Genomic DNA, 22673 nt, shown 5'->3' on the forward strand with positions numbered 1-22673 from the left:
ATAGTTTAATTGATTATGTTTCCATTTAAACATTTGTATATAGCAATATTATTTTTTTAAAATAATATTGTGTATGCTGGCTAGCCTTTTTGAGTGATCTGGTCCATCCATCCATCCATCCATCCATCCATCCATCCATCCATCCATCCATCCTTCCTTCCTTCCTTCCTTCCTTCCTTCCTTCCTTCCTTCCTTTTCCACTTTTCTGGGGCTGGGTTGTGGTGGCAGTAGTCTAAGCAGAGAAGTCCAGACCTTGCTCTCCCTGGGCATCTCCTCCAGCTTGTCTGGGGGAACACCAAGGGGTTCCCAGGCCAGCAAAGAGATAGAATCTCTCCAGCATGTCCTGGATGTGCCCTGGGGCCTCCTACCGGTGGGACATACCTAGAACACCTCACCCAGGAGACACCCAAGAGGCATCCTTGTCAGATGTCCGAACCACCTCAACTGGCTCCTTTCGATGTAGAGGAGCAGGGTTAGGGTTAGAGATGGACCGATCCGATATTACGTATCGGTATCGGTCCGATACTGACCTAAATTACTGGATCGGATATCGGCGAGAAATAAAAATTGTAATCCGATCCATTAAATATCAAAAAAGCATCTCAAAAAACTTGCGACATGGCGTAACTCGGCTCATAACCGTAGCACGTCGGAGCAGTATGCGTCACGTGATAGAGCGGCTGTGTGTATTTGTAGCCTCGCTAGCAAACCAGCATTTCATCTCCGAGGAAGTTATCCCAGAGAGAAGTAAAGCAAGTGTGTAAGTTCATCTCTGAATGGTTGTAAAGCATTCCCATGTTAAGCTTAACAACCAATATATGGAGCCTCTTCTCTCTCCCTCTCTTGCTGCTACTTCAATCGTGAAACTGCTTAATGATCAGCTGATCGGCTTTTCTGTCGCTAGTCCGTCTCTCTTCTTTGTTTTTGGCCCACTTTGCACCAGAAAAAGGAAACCAGCGGCTGAACAACAGCAGAACGTTTAAGCTTGATAAGCTGTTGTTAGAATTTATTTAATATTACTTTCTACACCAGGATCTTTTTCTACGTAGCTGACGGCTGGTAACTGTGCAGGGGCGGATGAGGGGGCACAAAGACATACTTTTCTTTCCTATTTTCATTTAAAATATCTAGCTTTCAATAAATAATTATCTGAATCTTACACCCAAAGTTTTAATCTGATGTAAAATGTATAGAAGTCCATTACTGTATATAGTAACTGTTAAGTCTAATATACCCTAGTAAGCTGTTGTGGAAGTTTTTCCACTTAAATAAAGCCTGCAGACGAGCGGTGAGCGGTAGCTAACATTCTTTAATCCGGACACACAAAGACAACGGACAACCAAGCTTGTGGAGAGCCTGCATGTCCGCGGGACAGACGGTCAGCAGAGTTCTCACTGAGCCTAGCATGGCTCTCAGTTTAAATACCTTCTTCAGGAACAAAAGGCAGTACACAGCTGTTTCACACCTTAAGGTTCACACTCCCTTGCTACCTCCCAGAGTCCTTGAAGAGACAAAAGACTCTTCCTGTGGAGTGGTCTGCTCCCCCCCAACTTCCCTCTTACAGTATGGGTGTCAGATATGGCATTATACAATAAAATAATGTGATTAGTACATAAGTGAAAGAAATTCCATTACAAAGCTATAGTACTTTTTCCTTTGGGAAGGTACGATCTGTGCAGTTTGCAATTCTGTTGAAGAAAGATGTTGAATCTATTTAATTATTCTTGAAAAATAATTTATTTCTGTGCATTTTTTTTCACCCTGCATCAAATTCAAGTTGATTACATCGATTAAGTATCATCAGGTGGAGGGTGGGGGGTGGTTCCCCATTTTCTTTTGCTGGGAGTTTGCAACCCTATTAGTTAGTTTGCTTAATATTTCTGCGAAGTACTCTTTAAAATACCAGAATAGGGAGGATGGAGTAGGTTTAATTTTATTAGATTGATCAGTGTTGCTGAACTATGAAATATTTTGGGCGCAGTGTATTTTTTTTTACATACAGGTATAACAGAATAGCTTTAGTGTTGTTGTTTATTTAAACTTGAGTATGAACTTATACAAAATGCAGCAAGATATTTAAAAAACAGTTTTATTGATTAAAAAAACACACTATATCGGATTAACATCGATATCAGCAGATATCCAAATTTATGATATCGGTATCGGACATAAAAAAGTGGTATCGTGCCATCTCTAGTTAGGGTTAGGGGGCTCTACTCTGAGGTCCTCCTGGACGGCTGAACTCCTTTCCCTATCTCTAAGGGAGAAGCCAGCCACTCTTTGGAAAAAAACTCGCTTTTGCTTCTTGTATCTGTGATCTCGATCTTTTGGTCACTACCTAAAGCTACCCAAAGGGGTGTAGATCAACTGGTAAACTGTGAGCTTCGCTTTTACCCTCAGCTCTCGCTTCACCACAACAGACCTGTACAGCATCCATATCACTGCAGCCGCAGCACCAATCCGTCTGTTGATCTCCCGCTCCATTCTTCCCTCACTTGTGAACAAGACCCCGAGATACTAAATCTCCTCCTCTTGGGGCAGTAACTCATCCCTGACCCAGAGTGGGCACTCCACCCTTTACCAGCTGAGGACCATCGCCACAGACTTGGAGGTGCTGATTCGAATCTGGTACCTGACAGCATAAATTGCATCTACACCTCATCATCTATCCCTCTCACCAATCCCTGTCTTCTGACTATTTGTTTTGCTCTGCACAAATCTTATCCGTAGAAATGCAGATACACTTTGTATGCATTGCTAAGACACTCCAATAGTTGCCAGAAAGTGAAAGTCACACCTAATGCATAAGTTCTATAGACTTAATCCTGTTTGACATATTATCACTAAACAGTTTGCAGGTCAAGAAAAGTAAGTCCACTCCAATAACTAAACTTGTCACATTAGGATAAATTCCAACTTTTAACATTACTTGGGTCTGGCAATGAGCACATTTAGACACAGTTTAAACCACTCAAAATGAGAACTTCAAAAACAGAAAAATCATCTGTTGTATAAGTGTGAGGCAACTGACCTGAAATAATATTTTGTTTTTCTGCAGGACAAACTTTAGTTTTAGAGCCCTGGTGTTTTAGAGTTTTGATGCCTAAACAAAACAGTACCTAAAAACAAAAGCCCTTTAAATCTAGTTCTGTACTTAAAGAAAAGAAAATTAAAGTGCATGCCAGTAAAGCACATCAGAGATGCAAAAAACCCAAGGGCAGTTTATTGAAGTTAACTGACGGTCCAAATTCCCAACTAGTAAAAGTTTTATTAGACCCTTTGGCTTTGGAGGGGTCTTTCTACAGCTTTTTACAACTAATACTACAGCCCTGTTTTATAATATAGGGTTTGTCTTCCAGATCCAGTTCAGATAGTCATAATTTCCTTAGGGATTATTAAAGTATTCTGATTCTGATGACATCATCAGAGGTTATTTCTTGGACATTGTTTCTCCACAGCCACAGAAGACCTTTTACAACTTTTCACATGTCGATCAGTTGTGACTATGACAATTACAGCTACATTAACCTTTACAACCAATGGAGTTCTCCTAGAAGATTAAAAGTATCATTAATGCTAGCGATAAGAGATCACACAGGACAGTATAAGGAGGGACAGACAGCAAGAGAAAAAGAGATAGAGAGACCACCAAAATAAACTCTATACTCATGATGAATGGGCTGCTCAGAAATAGAAAACTCATCCCTCTCTCATCCCCTCCATCCTCGTTCTCCCTGTTATCTCTGCTCCTTAACCACTCTTTCCTTCTTTTCTTCCATAACTCACACCATCTCTATTTATCTCGCTGTATGTGTCTGCAGCTCTTTCAGTCTCCGTATTTCTTTCCGTCTCACTCTCTCAGATAGTGTGCCATCTGTGTGATCAATGGAGTTCATTCTTTTCAAAAAATTCTACCATGATAGATTTTCCTTCCTGTGTTGTGTCTGCACTGAATGAAGCAAAAGCAACCTGATGTTTTGATGCTTTTAAAATTTGGACATTTGGTGGATTTTAACAATTCCCAAATATGTAACTGCTTTACTAGAAATATTAACTTTTTAATAAAATCACAATTACTTTGCTAGCCATGCCTAAGAATTTATAACGAATAGTTATTTGTTCAAGTCTAGAACAAAAACCGACAAAAGCACACACACGATAACAACAATAGTAAGACTGGCAAAGAGGAACAGAAGATTGAGACCAGAGAGGGAACTTGACAGAATTAGTTGGCTGATGACGGTCACACATGAAAGGAAATCGCGAGTAATGGTAATTGGGCAGCATGGTTTTCTCCTGTGGTCACAAGACAAGAATCCTATCAGCTTTTCAATAATATTTTAATTTTGCCACCAGAGAATACAAAGTACTACATCTACATTGTAACCCTAAGAGTTGTTACAGGATGGAAAATTGAAGCAATCAGGGAATTGCAGCATTGAAGGATTTTACAAGTGGGACTGGCTGCATCACAGAGTGTATATCACATTCTGTGAAACTACAATCTTACCAGCTAATACTGTATGCTGCTTTGTGAACAACAAACCACGGATTGCCAGTGACCTGAAAGAACTACTTAATAAAAAAAAGAAAGAAAAAAGAAGAAAAAAGCCTTAAGGTCTGGGGACAGAAAAGAACTGAAAAGGGTGTAGAATGACCTAAGGGTGAAACGGAGGAAATGCAAGAACTCCTACAGGTGGAGGCTGGAGGGCAAACTCTAGCAGAACAACATGAAGGGTATGTGGAGTGGAATTAATAAAATCATTGGGTTCAAGTGGACAGAGAGACGAGCACGGGCAGCCTACAGAGAGCAAATGAGCTAAACAATATCTTCAGCAAGTTTAGTTCAAAGGCCTATGCTGCCTCCTCCATCACACACACCCTAAGTTCCACACAACCCCCCAATACCTTCCATTATTTACCCTTCTCTTTTGCTTTCCCCCAAGAGATCTTACCCACCTGTGATAAAACACCTCTTTGACTTCTAGTGAGGTTGCAAGACATCTGGAGAAACTACATCAGGACAAGGGGCTCTAAGGGCTCTAAGGGCCTGTGCTAGCTAGCTGTCTGTAATCCTGATTCACATTTGCATCCTGTCTGCAACCTGAAGCAGGAGAAGATACCAGTGTTTTGGAAAACGTCATGTTAGAAACTGAGACCTCTGCTACCATCAGCGGTACAGTCACACTCTAGCATAAGCTCACAAGCAGGAAAAACAGTGATTGGAGAACATGTAAAGGAGCGACCAACCAACCACCAAAGTGACTCTGATGGTTCAAGATGGCAATAAAACAGCAATAGACTCAGACTGCTATCAGCTTGCAGTCAAATTGGGTCAAGCTGGCAGGCAAAAAATCAGTGTAATCACCAGGTAAACACCTATCTTTCTTAGTCACAAAGAGGTTGCCATCCTAGTTTTGCTGTAGTGTTACTGAACCATTAACAACTATTGACCAGGTGCCATCACATGACATCTGATTAAGGTGCTGGAGAGACTAGTTTAAGTCATTTTGAAATTGCAGGTGAAAACATCTCCAGTTAACAAATAGACCAAATCTGCAAATGGATGACACATTAATCTACATGCTGCAGAGAGCATGCTCCTATTTTGGTAGTACCAGCTGCTTTGTGAAGATCACCTTCTTTGATTTGTCAGGTGCATTTAACACCATTCAGCCAGCTACTGAGCGAGAAGCTACAGGAAATGGCAGTAAACACGTCCACCATCTCGTGGATTACAGAGTACCTGACAGACAGGCCATAGTATGCGAGGCAGTCCTCTGTCTGACTTGGTGATGTGCTCCACAGGAAGATGTGCTGTCTATTTGTGTTCACCTTTTTACACCTCAGACTGAGATGCATGAGGTACTGAAGCGGACATCCTTCAATGTGTACAGCAAAATGTTGGCAATTTTCTACCAGTCAGTTATGGGGTACATAGCGTTATTTAGAATCATTCTTGTAGAATAAGTCAATGAATTGGTAAATGTGTGTTTTGAGTGGTCAGTAAGTAGAAGCCAGTCCAGTCCATTCCATAGTAAATCAGGAACAACATTTTAAAACAATTTGACACATTCTGCTTTGGCAGTGAATGGCAACCCTGAATCACACCAGATACATAAAGATGTTAACTCAAGGATTATGCATCTCAAAATGTTTTCATATTAAAGTTCTTCTTTCTCCATTTTTATGTATAACAATTTACTTTAATATACACTCTAGTCTTTTACTAAGCTGTCTAAACATTCATCATTCATTCACACAGTAGCCGGCACATTTTCAAACAAGGCTGACAATGAAAGATAGTCTTTGTGTGCATGTATGCCTGTGTGTGTTTATGTGTGCACCTCTCTCTAATTAAATTTAAGAATCAGACTCAATATTTAACCAACACAATATCGGGCACTGCTGATAACATTATCAAATCTTGGTATCTGTCCTTTTCACTCATACCCATCTGGCTTTTCTCTTGCTCTCTTTCTTTCTTTCTAGCTTTTCCTGTCCTACACGCTCCACTGTGTTTTGATTACTGGCTGAATTTGTGTCTTTGTACTTGGAAATAGAGCAGGATGGGCATTTTGAGAGGGGGAAGAAGGATCACAGATGGGCCTTGTCAAATCTCTGTACATCTGGCCTTCTCCCTGGCCAGTTTTCTACACAGAGAGACACAGAATGATCTATACTTATATTTCATGACCATTTTGTTAATCATGATCATGCATACACAAAGATGAATAAGGGACAGGGATAGTTTTGAATGTCATATAAACACATACGCATAGTTAACCATGCATGCCCATGAATGAAACACGCACACTCGAGTGCTCATAAATATACACACACACAAAGACAAACTGTGCAGCAGGACACAGTGGGTATGGACTCCTGTTGTGGTTTATGGTTGCCAAATAATGATGGCAGGGAATCAGGATCATGCCAGGTTTAAAGGTAGCCAATAGCATATCAGTATAAGGATGACAGAGGGCCAACTCTGACTTGTTGTATAGCGCCACCAATTGAGCTCAAATTGATGTGTCTCTTTCCACTGAAAGCCCTTTTTATAGTAATGCATCTTTAAAAAAATATAGATTTCCTGTACTTTGGCATTTTTTTAATTTGTAACTTAGCTTTATTAAATTGCCCCCAACGCTGTGTTTTTTGGGGTGCAAGGCTGCTACCAATCACATTGCAATCAAACAGTGATCAGTGCAACATTACTATAATAAAGGACAATGTTTCATTAATATGCAGAGGAACTTTTTTTTCCCAATTTGTTTCTCATATTTTGATGATGTTAATGACTCCATCCAAGGGTCAACTTTTGCCTGCATGAAAACGCTCTGCGTGCACGTATGTTTATCAGCTGTTCAAGGTCCCTTTCCTGGTTTGGGACATATGCTTCATAGAGTCCTGTGGACCCACACACACACACACGACATACATGCAGCAATATGCACCTCAAAGGTACTCATAATGATAGAATAAGAATGAAGAAAAAGGAAACCTGGAGCTTACTAAGAAAATGTACTGATTATATGACCACATGACCTATCTGCCAGACAGCATGATTATTTCGAGCTATATCAGAAAACCAACTGCGGGTACATTTCAAAGGAGCTTCTTTCTGCCAATGACTCTCAACCTCCAAGAATAATAGGTACCAAAATATGAAGTGCTTATCTCCATGCTGCAGCCATAAATCTGCATAATGTGGCATAATGTTGATCTCTAATACTACATGAAGTTTCATATCAAGTAATAAATATGACATCACCTTCATAGGTTATTTTTTATGGAATAAACACAAGCACTGAAGATCAATGAAATAAGTATTTTTACATATTCTAAAAGCCTCTTACATTACACAGCCAACAACTTAAGACTGAATAGGTCAAATCTCCTGCATTGTTTGTAATATATTGAAGAAAAAGGTGTTGGGTAAGCAATAAAGTTCTATATTCGACAAAGTTTGCAGGGTTAGGGCAGTTTTCTGACTTTCTCCTTTCCTCCATGTACCTTTGAAACAGTTCTGCCAGAAACCTCTACTCCTCTTCTCTACTCTCAAGAAATAAAGCATTTTACTGTACCTTTAGTGGTACTAAGGCTTATCTGTAGGTATGTACCATCTATGGTACTGCCATTGTACTCTTGACAAGAGTACTTAAGTCTTAAGCCTAAAGAGACCCACCTTTAACCTCTGGTGATACCTAATGTATTGGTGCAAGATCTGACTTGTTTTTGTTTTTTAAAAAAGGTAAAAGAAACTGGGTACCAACTAATTTGTGTGATATATTTAATTTTTATATTTTTATATAGTTAAGGACAGAATTTCTAGGTGTAGTCAAGTGGCAGAAGGCTTCCACTTGGGTGAATCTCCTGTCTGCTTTTCGCAGATGATGTGGTTCTGTTGGCTTCATCAGGTGGTGGCCTCCACCTTGCACTAGAGTGTTTTACAGCTGAGTGTGAAGCAGCAGGAATGAGAATCAGCACCTCCAAGTCTGTGGCCATGGTCCTCAGCCTAAAACTTCAGGGTCAGGGATGAGTTATTGCCTCAAGTAGAAGAGATTAAGTATCTTGGGACCTCATTCATGAGTGAGGGGATCATGGGAGTGGGAGATCAACAGATGGATTGGTGCTGTGGCTGTGGTGATGCAGACACTGTACCAGTCCATCATGGATGTCAATCTTCTCACCTATGGGTAGTGACCGAAAGAAAGAGGTTGTAGACTCATTTTCCCCCAAAAATGATTTTTTTTTGGAAGGGTGGTTGGCCTTTCCTTTAGAGATAGGGTGAGGAGGGCCATCTGGGTGGGGCTCAGAGTACAGCTGTTACTTGTCCACATCAAAAGTAGCAAGTTGAGGTTGTGGCCGGGGAAAGGCAAGTCTGGGCTTCTCTGCTCATGTTGCTGCCCCCAAGACCCGGCAGCAGATAAGCAGAAGAAAATGGATAGATATTTTAATTTTATGTTTTATTTTGTAAAATAAGCAAAGGAAAGTGGAGAAATTTGTGTTTGGCTGATTATTTTTATGTTTTAACAGTACCTCTTGGCAGTATACCATCAGACATTAGGTGCTTGGTGACAAGCACGCCACATTTGCCTGACTTGGTATTGTGCAAAATGAAGTTGCAGCATTATTTGGAGTGAGCCCTAGAATCATCTCCAAATTTAAGGGGATATAAACAGACTTTTCAGTAGTATAATATTCATTGCCAAGAAGCACTGTTACATCAACAAAATAATCAGTTTGCAGAGTTTACTGCTTTGTTGCTTTACATTCCTTATGTCACTTTGCTAAGTTAATTTTATATATAATTATATCTAATTTTTTTATTTTATCCAGTCATCTACCTGACTTGCATATTAATAACAATTTCCAGTCTTACCCACCATTCAATCCACAATTAATTCCACATGCCTGAAGGGAGGAAACACTGGAGGCACAGTGAGAAAACATGGCACCATCATCAGATGAAGAATAAAGAGAGTAACCAATAGAGGGTAGATTTTTAGGGACAGAACTTCAGTTTGAGATTGTACAGTAATACAAAGTCATGACCATTATGAATTTGAGAAAAAGTTATAGTTTTAGAATTATTTTTTCTACAGATTTTAATTTGGTAGCAGCCATATTAAGCTTCACTCCAAAGCTTTAGTGCTACAGAAAAGTATCCATCTGTTCTAAACATCTGACCTGAGACAAGATTTTGTCTTATGTGGTGAAGTGTAATGTAAAGCATATTAGCATCTTCAATCAGTCAAATTCTTTGTCTGCTCATTTTTCCAGAAATGTTTCAGTTTTTGTCTTTATCATTTTTTTTTCTCTTTTCTTATGTTTAGTCATCTTCCTCTACTTCAGTCTTCTTCCCTTTATTCTATTGCTCTCTTACTGTTCTCTTTTCCCTCTGCTTGTCTCTCTCCCTTTAAACTGTTCCCTATGTGCCCACGCACCATAACCAAACCAGCCTGCTTATTCATGTTTCACTGAGGTATCACTTTATTTCTGTGCTATTATTTTTTCTGTGTAGTCGCCTCAGTATGACTTGCCCCAGACAGCGCTACGCTGTCCCACCCTCATTATATTTTCACACTTCGCTTCCCTAGGACACAAAATGCACACACATTTCCACACACACCAAATGCATTATGTGTGTCTTTTGTTTATGCCAGCTTGGGTTCAATGGAAATCCATCTGCGTGTGAGTTTTTTTTTTTTTGTACGTGTGTATAGGGAAATGTAATAATTTATTCTTTTTTTGGTGTTTTTACCATAGTAGGTTGCCATGTAGGCTATTCATTCATGATAGTTTCAACAGTATGCTTATTGTTATCATCAGGAACTGTCATCACTACAAAAAAACTGCACTATAGGCATAAAACTTTCGTAAGTAGGTTCAAATTTCGTTATCTTTTAAAAATGGATAAACTTTGGTATATATTGATAGCAAATCCAACTTAACCTTTATTTTAGATATATTGCTAACCTGCCAAAGCTTAGCTTAAACAGACAATAAAACAACCTACTGTCACCCAACTCAATCCTGCTAAATCCAAATTGATGGAAAGAGGGAGGCACTTTTCTTAAAGTGTGCAATGTCCACTTTAAACCAGAAATAAATAATAAGAATCACAGAATATAGTAAAATTAAAATATTTTGAAATACCCTACACAGTATAAGCAAAACTATTTTAACATTTGGTGAAAAAGTTCTTTTGTAGAATCTGGTAAGCAGGTGTTTAACAAAATAAGTTTCCAGGGCATTACGTGCATACATCTGAATCTCTGGCAACATTTATGGTACTGTAACCGAAGACCAAAGCTAGCTTAAAAAAAGAACCATACTGTTCCTTGACTTTACTAAGCTGTAACATAATTAAATATTTATGGTGGTGGCATTTAGCTTACATTCAAAATTAAACAGGTTACAGTAAGTGATCAATTCTGTGCTTCAGTGCATTACATAATAAAAATCTGACAAGCCAAACAGATGAAGGTTTAAGGTAAGAAATAAAAAACCACTCCCAACACAGTGCTTCCTTGCCCTCTTTGGAGCTGAGATACTGCATCAAAACCACAGTAATCTGAGGCTACAAACTCCCAATGTTTATGAAATGTCTGGCAAATATGCTGGAAGATGAATAAAAATTGAATGTAAATATATGGAAATAAACTGCAAAGGAGCAATATGTCATTTTTGATATATGCCTGTGTAAGGCCTTTAGAATAGGGATGAAAAACAGCGATGCATTAATGTAACCTGTGATGCTCAGTCTAACACTAATATATAAAACTGTGAGCTAATATGTTTGCACATATTTTGTCTTGTAGAGAAACTATAGAGAAATACAGTGTATTTTGATCTGTGTTGGTGGTTTTTAACACGTGTGATTTATTTAGAAAAGCTAATTGATGTGTGCATATGTTTATATCAGTATATGTAAAAATGAATAAATAACACAGCCCAGTGAGCCTTGCATTTAAATACTTGAATTTATGTTGGCAGATGATTAGCTGCTTCGGATTTCTGTAAAAATTGAGACTATAAACAGTAAACATTAGATATTTGTTTTATGAAAGGAGTGTTTTTAAAATTCTAATGTTGTTAATTATTTTCTTTTCCTTTTTCTTGTCCCCATCCTTTTTGTCTCTTTAACAACTACTGCTTTTTTTATGCTCTTTTCCATTATTTCTTATTATCCTCATTTATCACCCATCTCTCATCAGTGTCTGACAGCCCATCAGTAGCAGCAGGCGGTGGACCAGGCGGAGGGCCGGACATCTCCCAGTCCCACTTCTCCTCCTCTCTTCCCACCTACCTCCCTGTCCAATGCCAACTAAGTGGCGCTGATTCCGCCTTCTTCCTGCGAGAAGCCAATCAGGAGGTTATGCGAAATGGCAGCCTATCATCACGGACTGAGCCATTCTTTCTCCACCAGCTAGAACCAGGCATTTCTGCCCCACACTCTCTGCCAAGTGTAAACTGCAGTTATGGAAATCTGAGCACTGAGCAGCCAATCCCTGTGGAATTGCTTCAAGGTCCATCACCACACCTGCTCCTTTCAACAAACCGTGTGACGTTGAACTGGAAGGTCAAAGGTCAGGTAGTGGTGCCTAAAGTGGGATCAACAAGGCCATGGATACAGGTATTGTATTGTTTTGTATTGTTTGGATTTTTTTTTCAAACATATACTGACTTAACTTTGAGGCTTCACATACAATACACTTACCCATTCAAGAATCAAGAAGCACTAATTACATCATTTGGTAATTTATTTACCTGTATGTGCATGCATTCAGCTTTATTTAATACTCAAAAATTGAATCCATTTATTATTCAATGAAAACAATGCAAATGCACCTGCTCTTAGAGACATGTTTTTTTTATCCTGTTAAACCTGCTTCAATTTTTTTTGGCCACTAGGGGTGGTAGGGAGTAAAGTTGAACTAGAAAGCATCTCAGCAAACACGTGTTTGCATATTTGGGAGAAAGGAAAGATATTAGTATTTATCATATTTATATCCATCTGATTGGAGAAGCTCCCATATTCAATTTCTGTCCTCTCTGTTATGGTTTCCTCAAATTCTGAAAGGAAACAGTGCAGTTCTGTAGCAGCTAAATACTCCATTATGTTCACAGGCTAGTTGCCCATTTTTTGTGCCATACAGCAGGGAAATGTAAGAGCAGTGAGAGTAAGCCAAAACAATAAAGCTGTGGTTCAGAAAATTAAACCAATGAGCTGTAAAGCTAAGAGGCTGCAGAGTCAGGTGATAATTCTTTATCACTTTATCACCAGGAGAAATACCCTTTACACACAGTAATTTGGTCCAGTGCTTATACAACATAAAAATATTAAGTTGCCCAGCTTTAATGAATAGACAAATATCTGAGATCTGTAAATGACAGGGAAGAAAATGGTTTTATAAAACAGAGAGATAGATAATTTATAGTCTTTGATTGTGTCTTACTAGCTGTCCAGATTTTTCCATTATGACATTATAGGCTTTTGTTTCCTCTTCAGGTATTGTTTTACCTGGTAGGGCGGCGTTGGGATGAGCCTGAACCACCTCCATCATCCCTCCTCCCATGCATCAGGGCCTTGGCCATCCGTGACACTAGTGAAGCAGCACCCTCGGCAGGCTGCCGACTCATGGGACCATCTGGTATCTGTGTTGTCCGTCTGGAGATTCCCCCAGCTTGGTTTACACCACCACAAGTGAGAAAGAGACCTCCTGAAGTGGCTCTACCATCAGTGGATGTGTATTACTCAATTATACCAGTGGAAGGTGCTGGTCAAGAGTGTCCCTCCATTGTTAATGAGCCATGGAAAGCTCCAAGTGCAAACTCTGGGCCACATGGTGGTCTGGCTATGGGCCTTGGGGGGCAGTGGAGCACCCTAGTGGATGAAGGTCTTCAAGACATGCTGAAAGTTGGTTCTGTTGCAATGAGCATGGGCCCTGTTTCTGCCAAAGGAGAAAGACTACAATTAGATGACAATGTGGAAGTTTTGGAGCCTCCCAGTCCTGTTCGGCTTGGCAGAACAGTGGCTTTTGCCATCTACATGAAGACAACTTCAAATACGGAACAGTTTACATTGAGGTGGGAATGCATACACTTTCACTTTATCGTCTGGCTTCGTTTTTATTTGTCATTCTGATATGCATTTCAGTTTCACTCTGGTTCTTTTTCTGTCATCTTCGCTTATTTCTTTCCTTCCCATCCGCTCTCTCTCTTCTTTCAACACCGCCGCCTCCCGAGGTTGATGGCTGTCACCTTTGTGTACTCAGCCTCTTTCAGGAGCCAGCAATGCAAATAACAACTTCATGAATATTCATGTGTGATCCAAGGAGGAAAGAAAACACTGAAAATGAAAAGCAGGAAAGGGAAAGGGTAACACTGAGGGACTTAAGGTTGGGAAGAGAGACAAGTATAAGAAAAGGTAAAAAAAAAGTCATGCAAGGTCAGCTACATTACGTTTGTTCTGACATAAGCAGCAGGATGTTTTCAGGTGGCTGTTTGTAGGGGGAATAAAATCTTTTCTGGTGACATAATGTTTATAACCCCTGATCTTGAGCTATTATGGAGATCTGCATTCAGTCTCTGCCTCATCATTTCACTGTCTTTAGGGATTTCAGGCTGACAAATGATAGATGTGCAAATTTATCATTCTATTTAATGTACATCCCAACACACATTGATGTGGATTGCTGTGGTATTACCATAAAATTGTACTCCTACGAGGGTTAAAACAATTCAGGATATTTTGGGGAGCTTTGTGAACCATGTTATGACTCCCTTTGTCACATTAGGCTTGGCTTACTGTGTTTTAACATTTGCAAAGGATTTCATTTGATTTTAGCTAGTGAAGGTTGGACAGCAAAAAGTACTTGGAACAGCTTTAGCTGATGCACATTTCCAAAGGATGTGTTGCCTCAAGATATTTTCTGGTAAGTAAGGTGTCTTGAGCTGTTTCCACTCATGTATCAGGAGAATATCAGGATAGTCAAACATTTGTAGTTGTGTTTTCTCACATGTAACACATAGCAAGAGATAGTCAGCCTCAGAATCCTACAACTGGAAACAATTGGTTTGCCTTAGACAGGGCTGCTGCCTGAGTAGAGCTTTCAGGAGGCAACATGTGTGACATCCATTTACTCGTTGCAAATTCACTGGACAATTATCTGCTGTATTTTCACATGGTGCAATAATGTCTGCACAGCGTAGTGGTTTGCACATTTGCCTTTGTATGCAAAAATCCTCAGTTCAAAATCAGACAAGACATAAACGTACCCTCAGTGGGTCATAAGGCATCGTACGGCTACGTTCACACTGCAGGTCTTAATGCTCAATTCCGATTTTTTGATCAAATCCGATTTTTTTTGTCTGCTTGTTCACACTACAAATAAAATGCGACAGCAAACGCTCTCCAGTGTGAACGCTCAAAGCGGCCCGCATGCGCAAAAGAAGATGTCACACACAACGCGCTCTGTTTAGACCCAGAGCAAACAATATTGTTTGACTGATGGCCCTTAATATAAAGACTTCGGACTTTACGTTTCCCAATTTTTGCTTTAAGTTATTTTGTTATTTACATAACAATGTAAATAACCTAATAATTATCTTTATTGCTGTTTTAGAGAGGAGCGGTGCTTCAAAGGATAGTTGCAGATTTCTGTCAGAATCTGCAGATTATACAGTACAAATAAAATGTTCACGTTTCTCCAACGTTGTCTTCCCAACAGTTTCACTAACATCCACATTGGATGGCCAGGAAGTGTTCGCGATGTCTTCTCGGGTGCTTCTCCGGCACTGATAATTGGCGTCTGTCTTGTGTCAGTGACGTAAAAGACGGATTTAATGCGACATGACCGTTCAAACAGCAGTCGCTTTCTAAAACATCGGATATGTATCGGATTCAGTACCACATACGAAAGTGACCCAGATCGGATTTGAAAATATCGGATTTGTGCCGTTCACACTGTCATACCATGATCGGATATGGGTCGCATAGGGTCAAAAAAAATCGGATTTGATGCGCTTTCGCCTGCAGTGTGAACGTAGCCTTAGTCCTAAGCTTCCAAAAAAGAATGTGTGTTAAATCAAAAATGTGGTTCCAGCTGCAGTGGAGAGCCTTGGGAGACGAGTGAACAGCCAGAAGAACCTTTATTCTTACATGTGTGCAGTAGGACATAACTCGGACTTGGGAACTGCCAGGTTTAAGACAGCCAGACTAATTGATTATTCATATATACTTCCAGCAGGTGATCTAACTTGATGCCTAATTCTTTTTTTTTTTGTGTACTGCACATTTGGACCATTTATGTTAAGTAAACTGATTTATGTAATCAAGGGACATATTTACTACCACAGACAGTCAATTAAAAATTAAGATTGATATTAAGCAAGTCAAAATCCTTTTACCATCAATTTACACTTAATGTGATAGTTCATCTTTAACAACCACCAAAGTTTATTGTTGTTTACTTACGCTATTAAGAGATATTTTGGAATGGTTGGCATACACAATTGAGTAATTTGCACCACACGAACAGTTGCAACAAGGCTAGCAGGGGAGTCGGTAAAACACTGGTTATACACATTCAGAGTCACCATAAGGAGGCAGGACACAGAGTTGTGTTACTGGGGTTTTATGCATTAACTAAGGGACATAAAAGCCCTGCCTAGTTGGCTCAACAATAACAGCTTGCAAAGCTGGTAATGACAGAACTGTTTATGAAACACTTTACTGTTACCATCTGATTCTAGTCAAAATGAATGGTCAGCCCCCAAATATTATTTATTTTAACTAAATTAACTGGCAATTGGTATTGGCAGTTTGGTGTCATGAAATGGCATCCCAAATCATTTTGCACCTTATTGTTATGCATTTTTTACTTTTCACGTCTCGTTCTATGCCGTCAATATCCTAACCCTGACATGCATGCTAACCCTAACCTTTTCACATGTCATTTGACAGCATCAAATGACACCAGATAAAGGTTATGGCTAGGGTAAACGCCAGGGTTAGGACCGATAGTTGAAGAGAAAGATAGAAAATCAGTGAAAAATGCATTAAGATGACAAGTGAAATATAGTCGCATGCTAATCATATGCAAATTCATAATATCATATTATTCGCATTGTTAGTTTAACTAAGCATTTTAAAATTGTACTTTCTGAGGTTATTTTATGATGAAAAGATGTTATAGATCAGTGTTCTTATATCTTCAAACAAATCAATACTTTTAGAATTAATAGATTAAAAATACATAACCACCTGCACCAGTTTGTGGAAGCTATCCTGTTGCTTTTTGAATAAAGCTTTCTGCCCAGTTGTGTTTTATGTATGTGACTAAAGACTGGCCACTTACGTAGTGCATCAAACGCAAAGTAGACAAGAACTCGTAGGTTTACTTGCTCCTCTGCAAATTTAGTCTCAAGATTTACATTGACAGGTAAACAGAGAAGTGACATCCTACACTCACCACAGATGAACAGCAATCAGAGTTGTTTCTCTTACATTTAGATTATGCACTTGAATTTGGTGTAAGAAAACAGAATTCAGTTGACTACAGTCTGCAATCTAGTGGTGAGATTTTACACACTGTACCTTTAACACTATAATCTAAGTCAGTTTGACACATGTTCCTTACAGATACAACTATATCTAAAGTTGTGCATTTCTTTGTGCACATCGAATGTGAAGTTGATCTCAGGACACAGAAGGAAACAAGAAGCGGCCAGAGTGCAATGCAGCTTGTCTTGCTACCTGCTGACAAACACACACAGATACAGAGGGAAATAAATATTCCACCAACATCCAGTGTTATTTCTCTCTGCCATGAATACACGCATACATCATATGAACATTCATGCATACTGACGATGTTTGTTTTATGTGTGTGCATTAAGTGTGTATTAAAGCACACACCCAAACACAAAAAACACACACTTACCTGTTGAAGTGATGAGATGTGATGTTTTGGTTCCCCCATACAGACACTTTGTCTCTGCCTTCATTGTGGAACACCATTGTTGTGTGTATGTTTATACATTGTCTTGTGGGTATGCAGTTGTGCCTGGTACTGCTATGGAAAGAAAGTGTATGGAATAAAAATCCTTTTTTAATGCCAGGCCTGTTATTTATTGTGGCTATCTCGAACTATGCTTTGTTTCTGCTTCCGTTCAGTGTTTTTTCTCTCCTAGGTTTGTCCACTCATTTTTCCACGTTTGAAAAACGTCCAACTTCTATTTTACATATTGCACTTATCTCCTATCTTTATGTCTCAGTTGAGAAATGTGCCTGTTTATATGTGTGTGTGTGTCCTACCTGCAAGTCTTGCCCTTTGCCCAAGCAAACAGTTCAATGGATAATCTCCCATGTTAGACGCAGAGTCAGACATGTAATAAGGCTTAAGTGGATTTCATTCCTGTGTGTGAGCGTGAGCGGGTGTGTGAGTATGTATGTGTACGACACATAATAAGCCTTAAGTGTGCTCCATTACGCTGAGGTGATGTGATTATGATAAACTGCTGAAGAGATGGAGGGACACGGAGAGAAAACGAGTGAGAGAGACATACAAGAGTGAGAAATATTAGAAAATGGAAGAAATGAAAAAGAAAATTATTAGAAAAGTCTTAAGAGAAATGGGTAAGAAGGTAAAGCATTTCACTTGCCTTTCTTCCTCGTACTTCTGAAAAATTAACTAAGAATAAGATGGAAGTACCAATGACAAGAGGCAGCATGTGTTAGCTAAATTGGACTGGGCATCCTTCCTGTATCACCTCCCCTTGAGCTTGTAGTCTCACATAACCATACATGATTCTGTCAGTTTGGGAAGAAACTACATGTCTACAGACAATGAGCTCAAACTGTCTAAAAGTGTGGTACTGATTAAGTTACACTGCCAAGTCTTCCTCCTCCAGTTCTTTTTTCCAGTCATAGCTTTTCCTCTGGTCATTTTAAATGTTTCATTTTTCTACTACTTTGACTACATTTAAACAAAGTCAAAGGTTTCACCAGATACATCTCTGTTATCACTCAACTTCTCTTTGAACATCCAATGTGGTTTTAAAGTAGATAGCTCTCTGTGTGTCATGTTGTTACTACCACGCTGCTTTGAGTTCATTAATATCCTTTTATGGACTAAGAAGAAAATTAGAAGTAAAAATCCATCCATCCGTCCATTTTCTTCCACTTATCCAATTCAGGGTCACCAGGGGGCTGGAACCCAGTTGGCTCTTGCTCATATTTTAAACATAACTAGCAGCCACTTTCTCATCATTCAATTTTCAAGTAGTCAGTTTTTTTTTTTTTAATATTAATTTTTTTTTTTTCAAAATATAAAAAATACTGTTGTGTAGAAACAGACATTAATTTGACAAATGTTTTTCTCAAACTCCCCTTCAAAGAGCAACTGTCTGCTCATTAACCATGTGACTGAGTGAAACGAAACATCATCAATTAACAGAACAGACATGCTAGATGAATTTCTAATTAGTTTTTGACACGCACAAGCTTGGGCTTTTATAAACAATCAAAGAACTCTGTGATAATGGGTCAAGCATAAATTGACTCTTGGACTCTTTGTGCCTTAGCCTGTATTTCTGAAAGGCAAAGAGGAGAACATGGGGAGGAGAAAACACCTGAGAAAAGAAGCCAGTCTGTTTTTGTGCTCATTGTGTTATTCTTTTTACAAATTTGAGATGGGTTGTTTGTCATAAATTTTTTTTCTCTATCTTGTTATGTCACTATTTTTCACTTCCATCTTATTAGCTGCACATTCATTTAGGTAACTCATCTTCAATGCTGTGCTCGCTGACAGGTTTCATTTTCTTACTCTGGGCTTTTTACTTCTTTCTTCCAACATGCTTTTTGTTAAATGGCACATCCTTAAAATGATACAATGAGGAGACTAAGGTCATATGTATCAGATCAGAAAAAAGAGAGTGTTATGTAGACAGCAGAGGTGAACATTGTCTGTTTTTGACCACGCAATCTGTGCTGTGGTGTTTCTAGGTGTTTTACAGTGTCTACTGGTCTTCAAGTTTGTTTCAAGTTTGTCTTTTGTTTTCATTTCCTTTACTACATCAGTGTCTTCAGTTAAAGTGGCTGTTACTTACTTAGACTTCCAGTCTATTTTTTTCCCATGAGTGAGAAGGACATATCCTAATGTCTGTAAAAAATGATTTCTGTAAACAGCACTGTAAAAAGTTTGCATTTGTTCTTTAAAAATCTATACATATAAGTCATGTTGATAATGGTTGGCCTTGTATGCTATGTTTTTTCAAGGGTAGTCCCATGTTACAAACCTAATTTCCCCAGTTTCTGTGACGCCAAGTTCCATCCTCCTCTGTGCCAGCACCAGAACACATTGTTCTCTGTTCTTTGTTAGAGGTTGCTCAACTTTAAAATATAATTATAGGTTGTGATAAAAGCTTGCACATTCTATCTGGCCATTTCCTCTGGATGGATGCTCTTTCACAGCCTTGTTTCTGCTTGTTCTATTGCCTTTTGCATAAAGGCAATTAGAGTTATTGGACAAACTCTTGAACCAACCCAGAGTATATTTTGTTAATCTAAGCTATTGTTGCAGTCTCTACGACATGGTTTGCACCCTTAAGTAACAAATGATAAAAATCAAGAACTTACTTTTTAATTGATTAAATCTGAGATCAGCAGAGCAGAAAATTGCTCAAATAAAAAATAAAACCAAACCAGGCAAATTAGTTAGAATCTCTTAGCTCACTAATCAGTGACAGCATTGCCTGTAACTTCAAAAGGCGGAAAATCAGGGCAACACTTGATGACGAATTCATGTTCGGCGCAGGTCCAATTCAGTCAGCATTCAGCGAAAAGTATTTAATATCGTCTAAATCTGTAGAAACCCTTGCCATAGCATTTTGATGCTTTGAATCAATGATTAGTTGAGCATTTCAGCATTTTTCATCAGTGGGAATGTTGACAGGCTGAGGGTCAAAGTGATTAGTATCTCCCTCATTAAAAAGCTGTCATCTTGAACTGTGCTATCGTTGTTTGGTTAGCTAATTAGTGAGATGATTACTGATGAGGGGATAAATGCCTTGTGTGCGCGTGTGTGTGTGTGAAATGTAGATAGACAGCGATAGATTACTGAAAGGGAAAGAAGTTTTCTTTCTGCTTCTGTTGTCTGTATATTGTTTATTTTATCTTAATCCATAGACCAATTCAAAGGTGTGCTTTTCTGGAAATTTGAAAGGAAGCACCCTGACTAGTTTTACTTAAAAGTGAAAAAGGTAACAATGAAAGTCTGATCTAGAAACATTTCAGGTTTTTTCACACTGTTAGACCCTTTGGTCTTATTTTGAAAGTTCAACCAGCTAGAAAGTTCAAAATTAATCTAGTTGCTTCTCACATAACAATCCTAGTCCTGTAGTTGGACATACTCCAGCTCCACTGTCTTGTGCAACAGCTGCGAATCAAGCAAGCATTCACTTGATTTAGTTGTTCAGGTGAAGAAATGTTCAAGTAAGCGATCTGGAACTCAGTATGGACGATGGGGTTTTTTCGAGTCGTAATTATAATCCAGAATAATACAATGTGTAAAATGTACACATTTTTTTAACCTGTAGTATGCTCACCAATTACAACAGTGCTGAAACTGACACTTAAAGCTGCAACATCAACCCACACATCCTAAACAAATGTCAGGTTTAAGCAGCTTTCAAGAAAAACAGAATCCTTTTTTCAAATACTCAAAATATCTTATAATGGCTGCAAATTTGATTTCAAGAAGATAAATGTTCTCTTCCTTTGTGCTAAGTTTGAGACAAGTATGCAGTTTAACTGGACCTTAAGGGTCATATATTATATGTAATATCTAGTGCCAAAGAAAACAAGCATTGCTTCTTCACTGTGATTACTTTTCTTTCAGCCCTGTTATACTGACATTGAATAAGGTTTGGACATAATAAGGAAATCAGTTATGTCTGATGGACATAAAGCTGTCACTTTAGTGGCTTGAGAAAACCAACATGCACTATATTTCATCTTTGCATAAATCTTATCTATTTTTATTGTGTATATTTTTATATTTTTTCCTGTTTCCTAGTTTACTTGCTGGTTTAATTATTTTCCCATTTGTTGTTTCTGTGTGTGTTTGCTTGTGTATGTGTAGGGATTAGTGGATTTTTCCTAGGATCAGAGGGGAGATGTAGTTCTAAGGACCAGCTTGTCCTCTCTGGTGGTTACACTGCACATACACACCATACCCTCTGTATCTCTCTCTCTCTCACAGACACACACAGAATGCCGAGCATGCCTTTATTCCACAAAGCTCCACCATCGATTTCACCTCAAAGGCTCTCTCACCAGGATGAAGGCAGAATCAGTTGTATTTTCTGAACTGTGTATATTTGTGCGAGTGTGTAAAGTGTGCTTTTGAGTAAATATAAAGCACATGATTAGTATGGCAAATACTAATAAAATTACTCTTCTGGGGACAAAAAGAATGAAATATAAAAATCTGAATATGATATAAATAATTTAAGATTTAAGGTTGCTTGCTTACAGTGGGTAGCTTTTTCACCTCTGTTTGTGTTGGTCCTGTGCTAGAGTAACAACCTGTCCAGGCTGTATCCCGTCTTCCACTATAAAATAAGTAATAAGTTCCAGCCATGATAAACAGTTAACAAATAGACACATACTTAATTAGTTAAAAAAGTCACTTTAGTTCTCCAACTACGTTAAATTTTTCTTACAAAAAATCACTTTGTTTTATTCAGTGAGAGTGAAGTAAAATGAAAATCATATACTCACTAAGACATCTGCACCTATAAGTTTAATATGTTAAACATTTTACTACACCCGAGTATCTCCCATTTTTTTCCAGCCATCTCTCTGTATTGCTGTCTTCCTTTGTGCTGAGATCTTTTTTTAGTCTATTTATCATATTCGCTAAAGGAAATCTTTTACATCCCTTAGATCAGAGATCACTTTTGTTGTCCATTCTCTATTTCAGTCTGTGCGTCTGCAGAGGCAGCACAGCACTCTAAATAATCACCTTAGCCATTAAATTGGGCTCCAGACAGCATGTACCTCCACTTGGATACTGTATATCTCTCTTTAGCCTATTCTCTGCTTGAATTGCCATGTGCTCATGCATACTGTGAGAAGAAAAAAATCCTTCATCTATTCA

General features: G+C 38.7%; 1 protein-coding gene across 1 annotated transcript in view; it reads left to right on the top strand.

The window, feature by feature from the left end:
• Nucleotides 1-22673, top strand: part of si:dkey-215k6.1 (transmembrane protein 132C) — a 269137-nt gene that overhangs the window by 80888 nt on the left and 165576 nt on the right. Inside the window, exons 2-3 of the mRNA XM_063489390.1 lie at nucleotides 11724-12142; nucleotides 13019-13596. Of these exons, the coding sequence (XP_063345460.1) occupies nucleotides 11724-12142; nucleotides 13019-13596 (997 nt within the window). The remainder of the gene's footprint in view (nucleotides 1-11723; nucleotides 12143-13018; nucleotides 13597-22673) is intronic.

The sequence above is a fragment of the Pelmatolapia mariae genome, linkage group LG12 (assembly GCF_036321145.2).
Source record: "Pelmatolapia mariae isolate MD_Pm_ZW linkage group LG12, Pm_UMD_F_2, whole genome shotgun sequence".
Classification (NCBI taxonomy): Eukaryota; Metazoa; Chordata; class Actinopteri; order Cichliformes; family Cichlidae; genus Pelmatolapia; species Pelmatolapia mariae.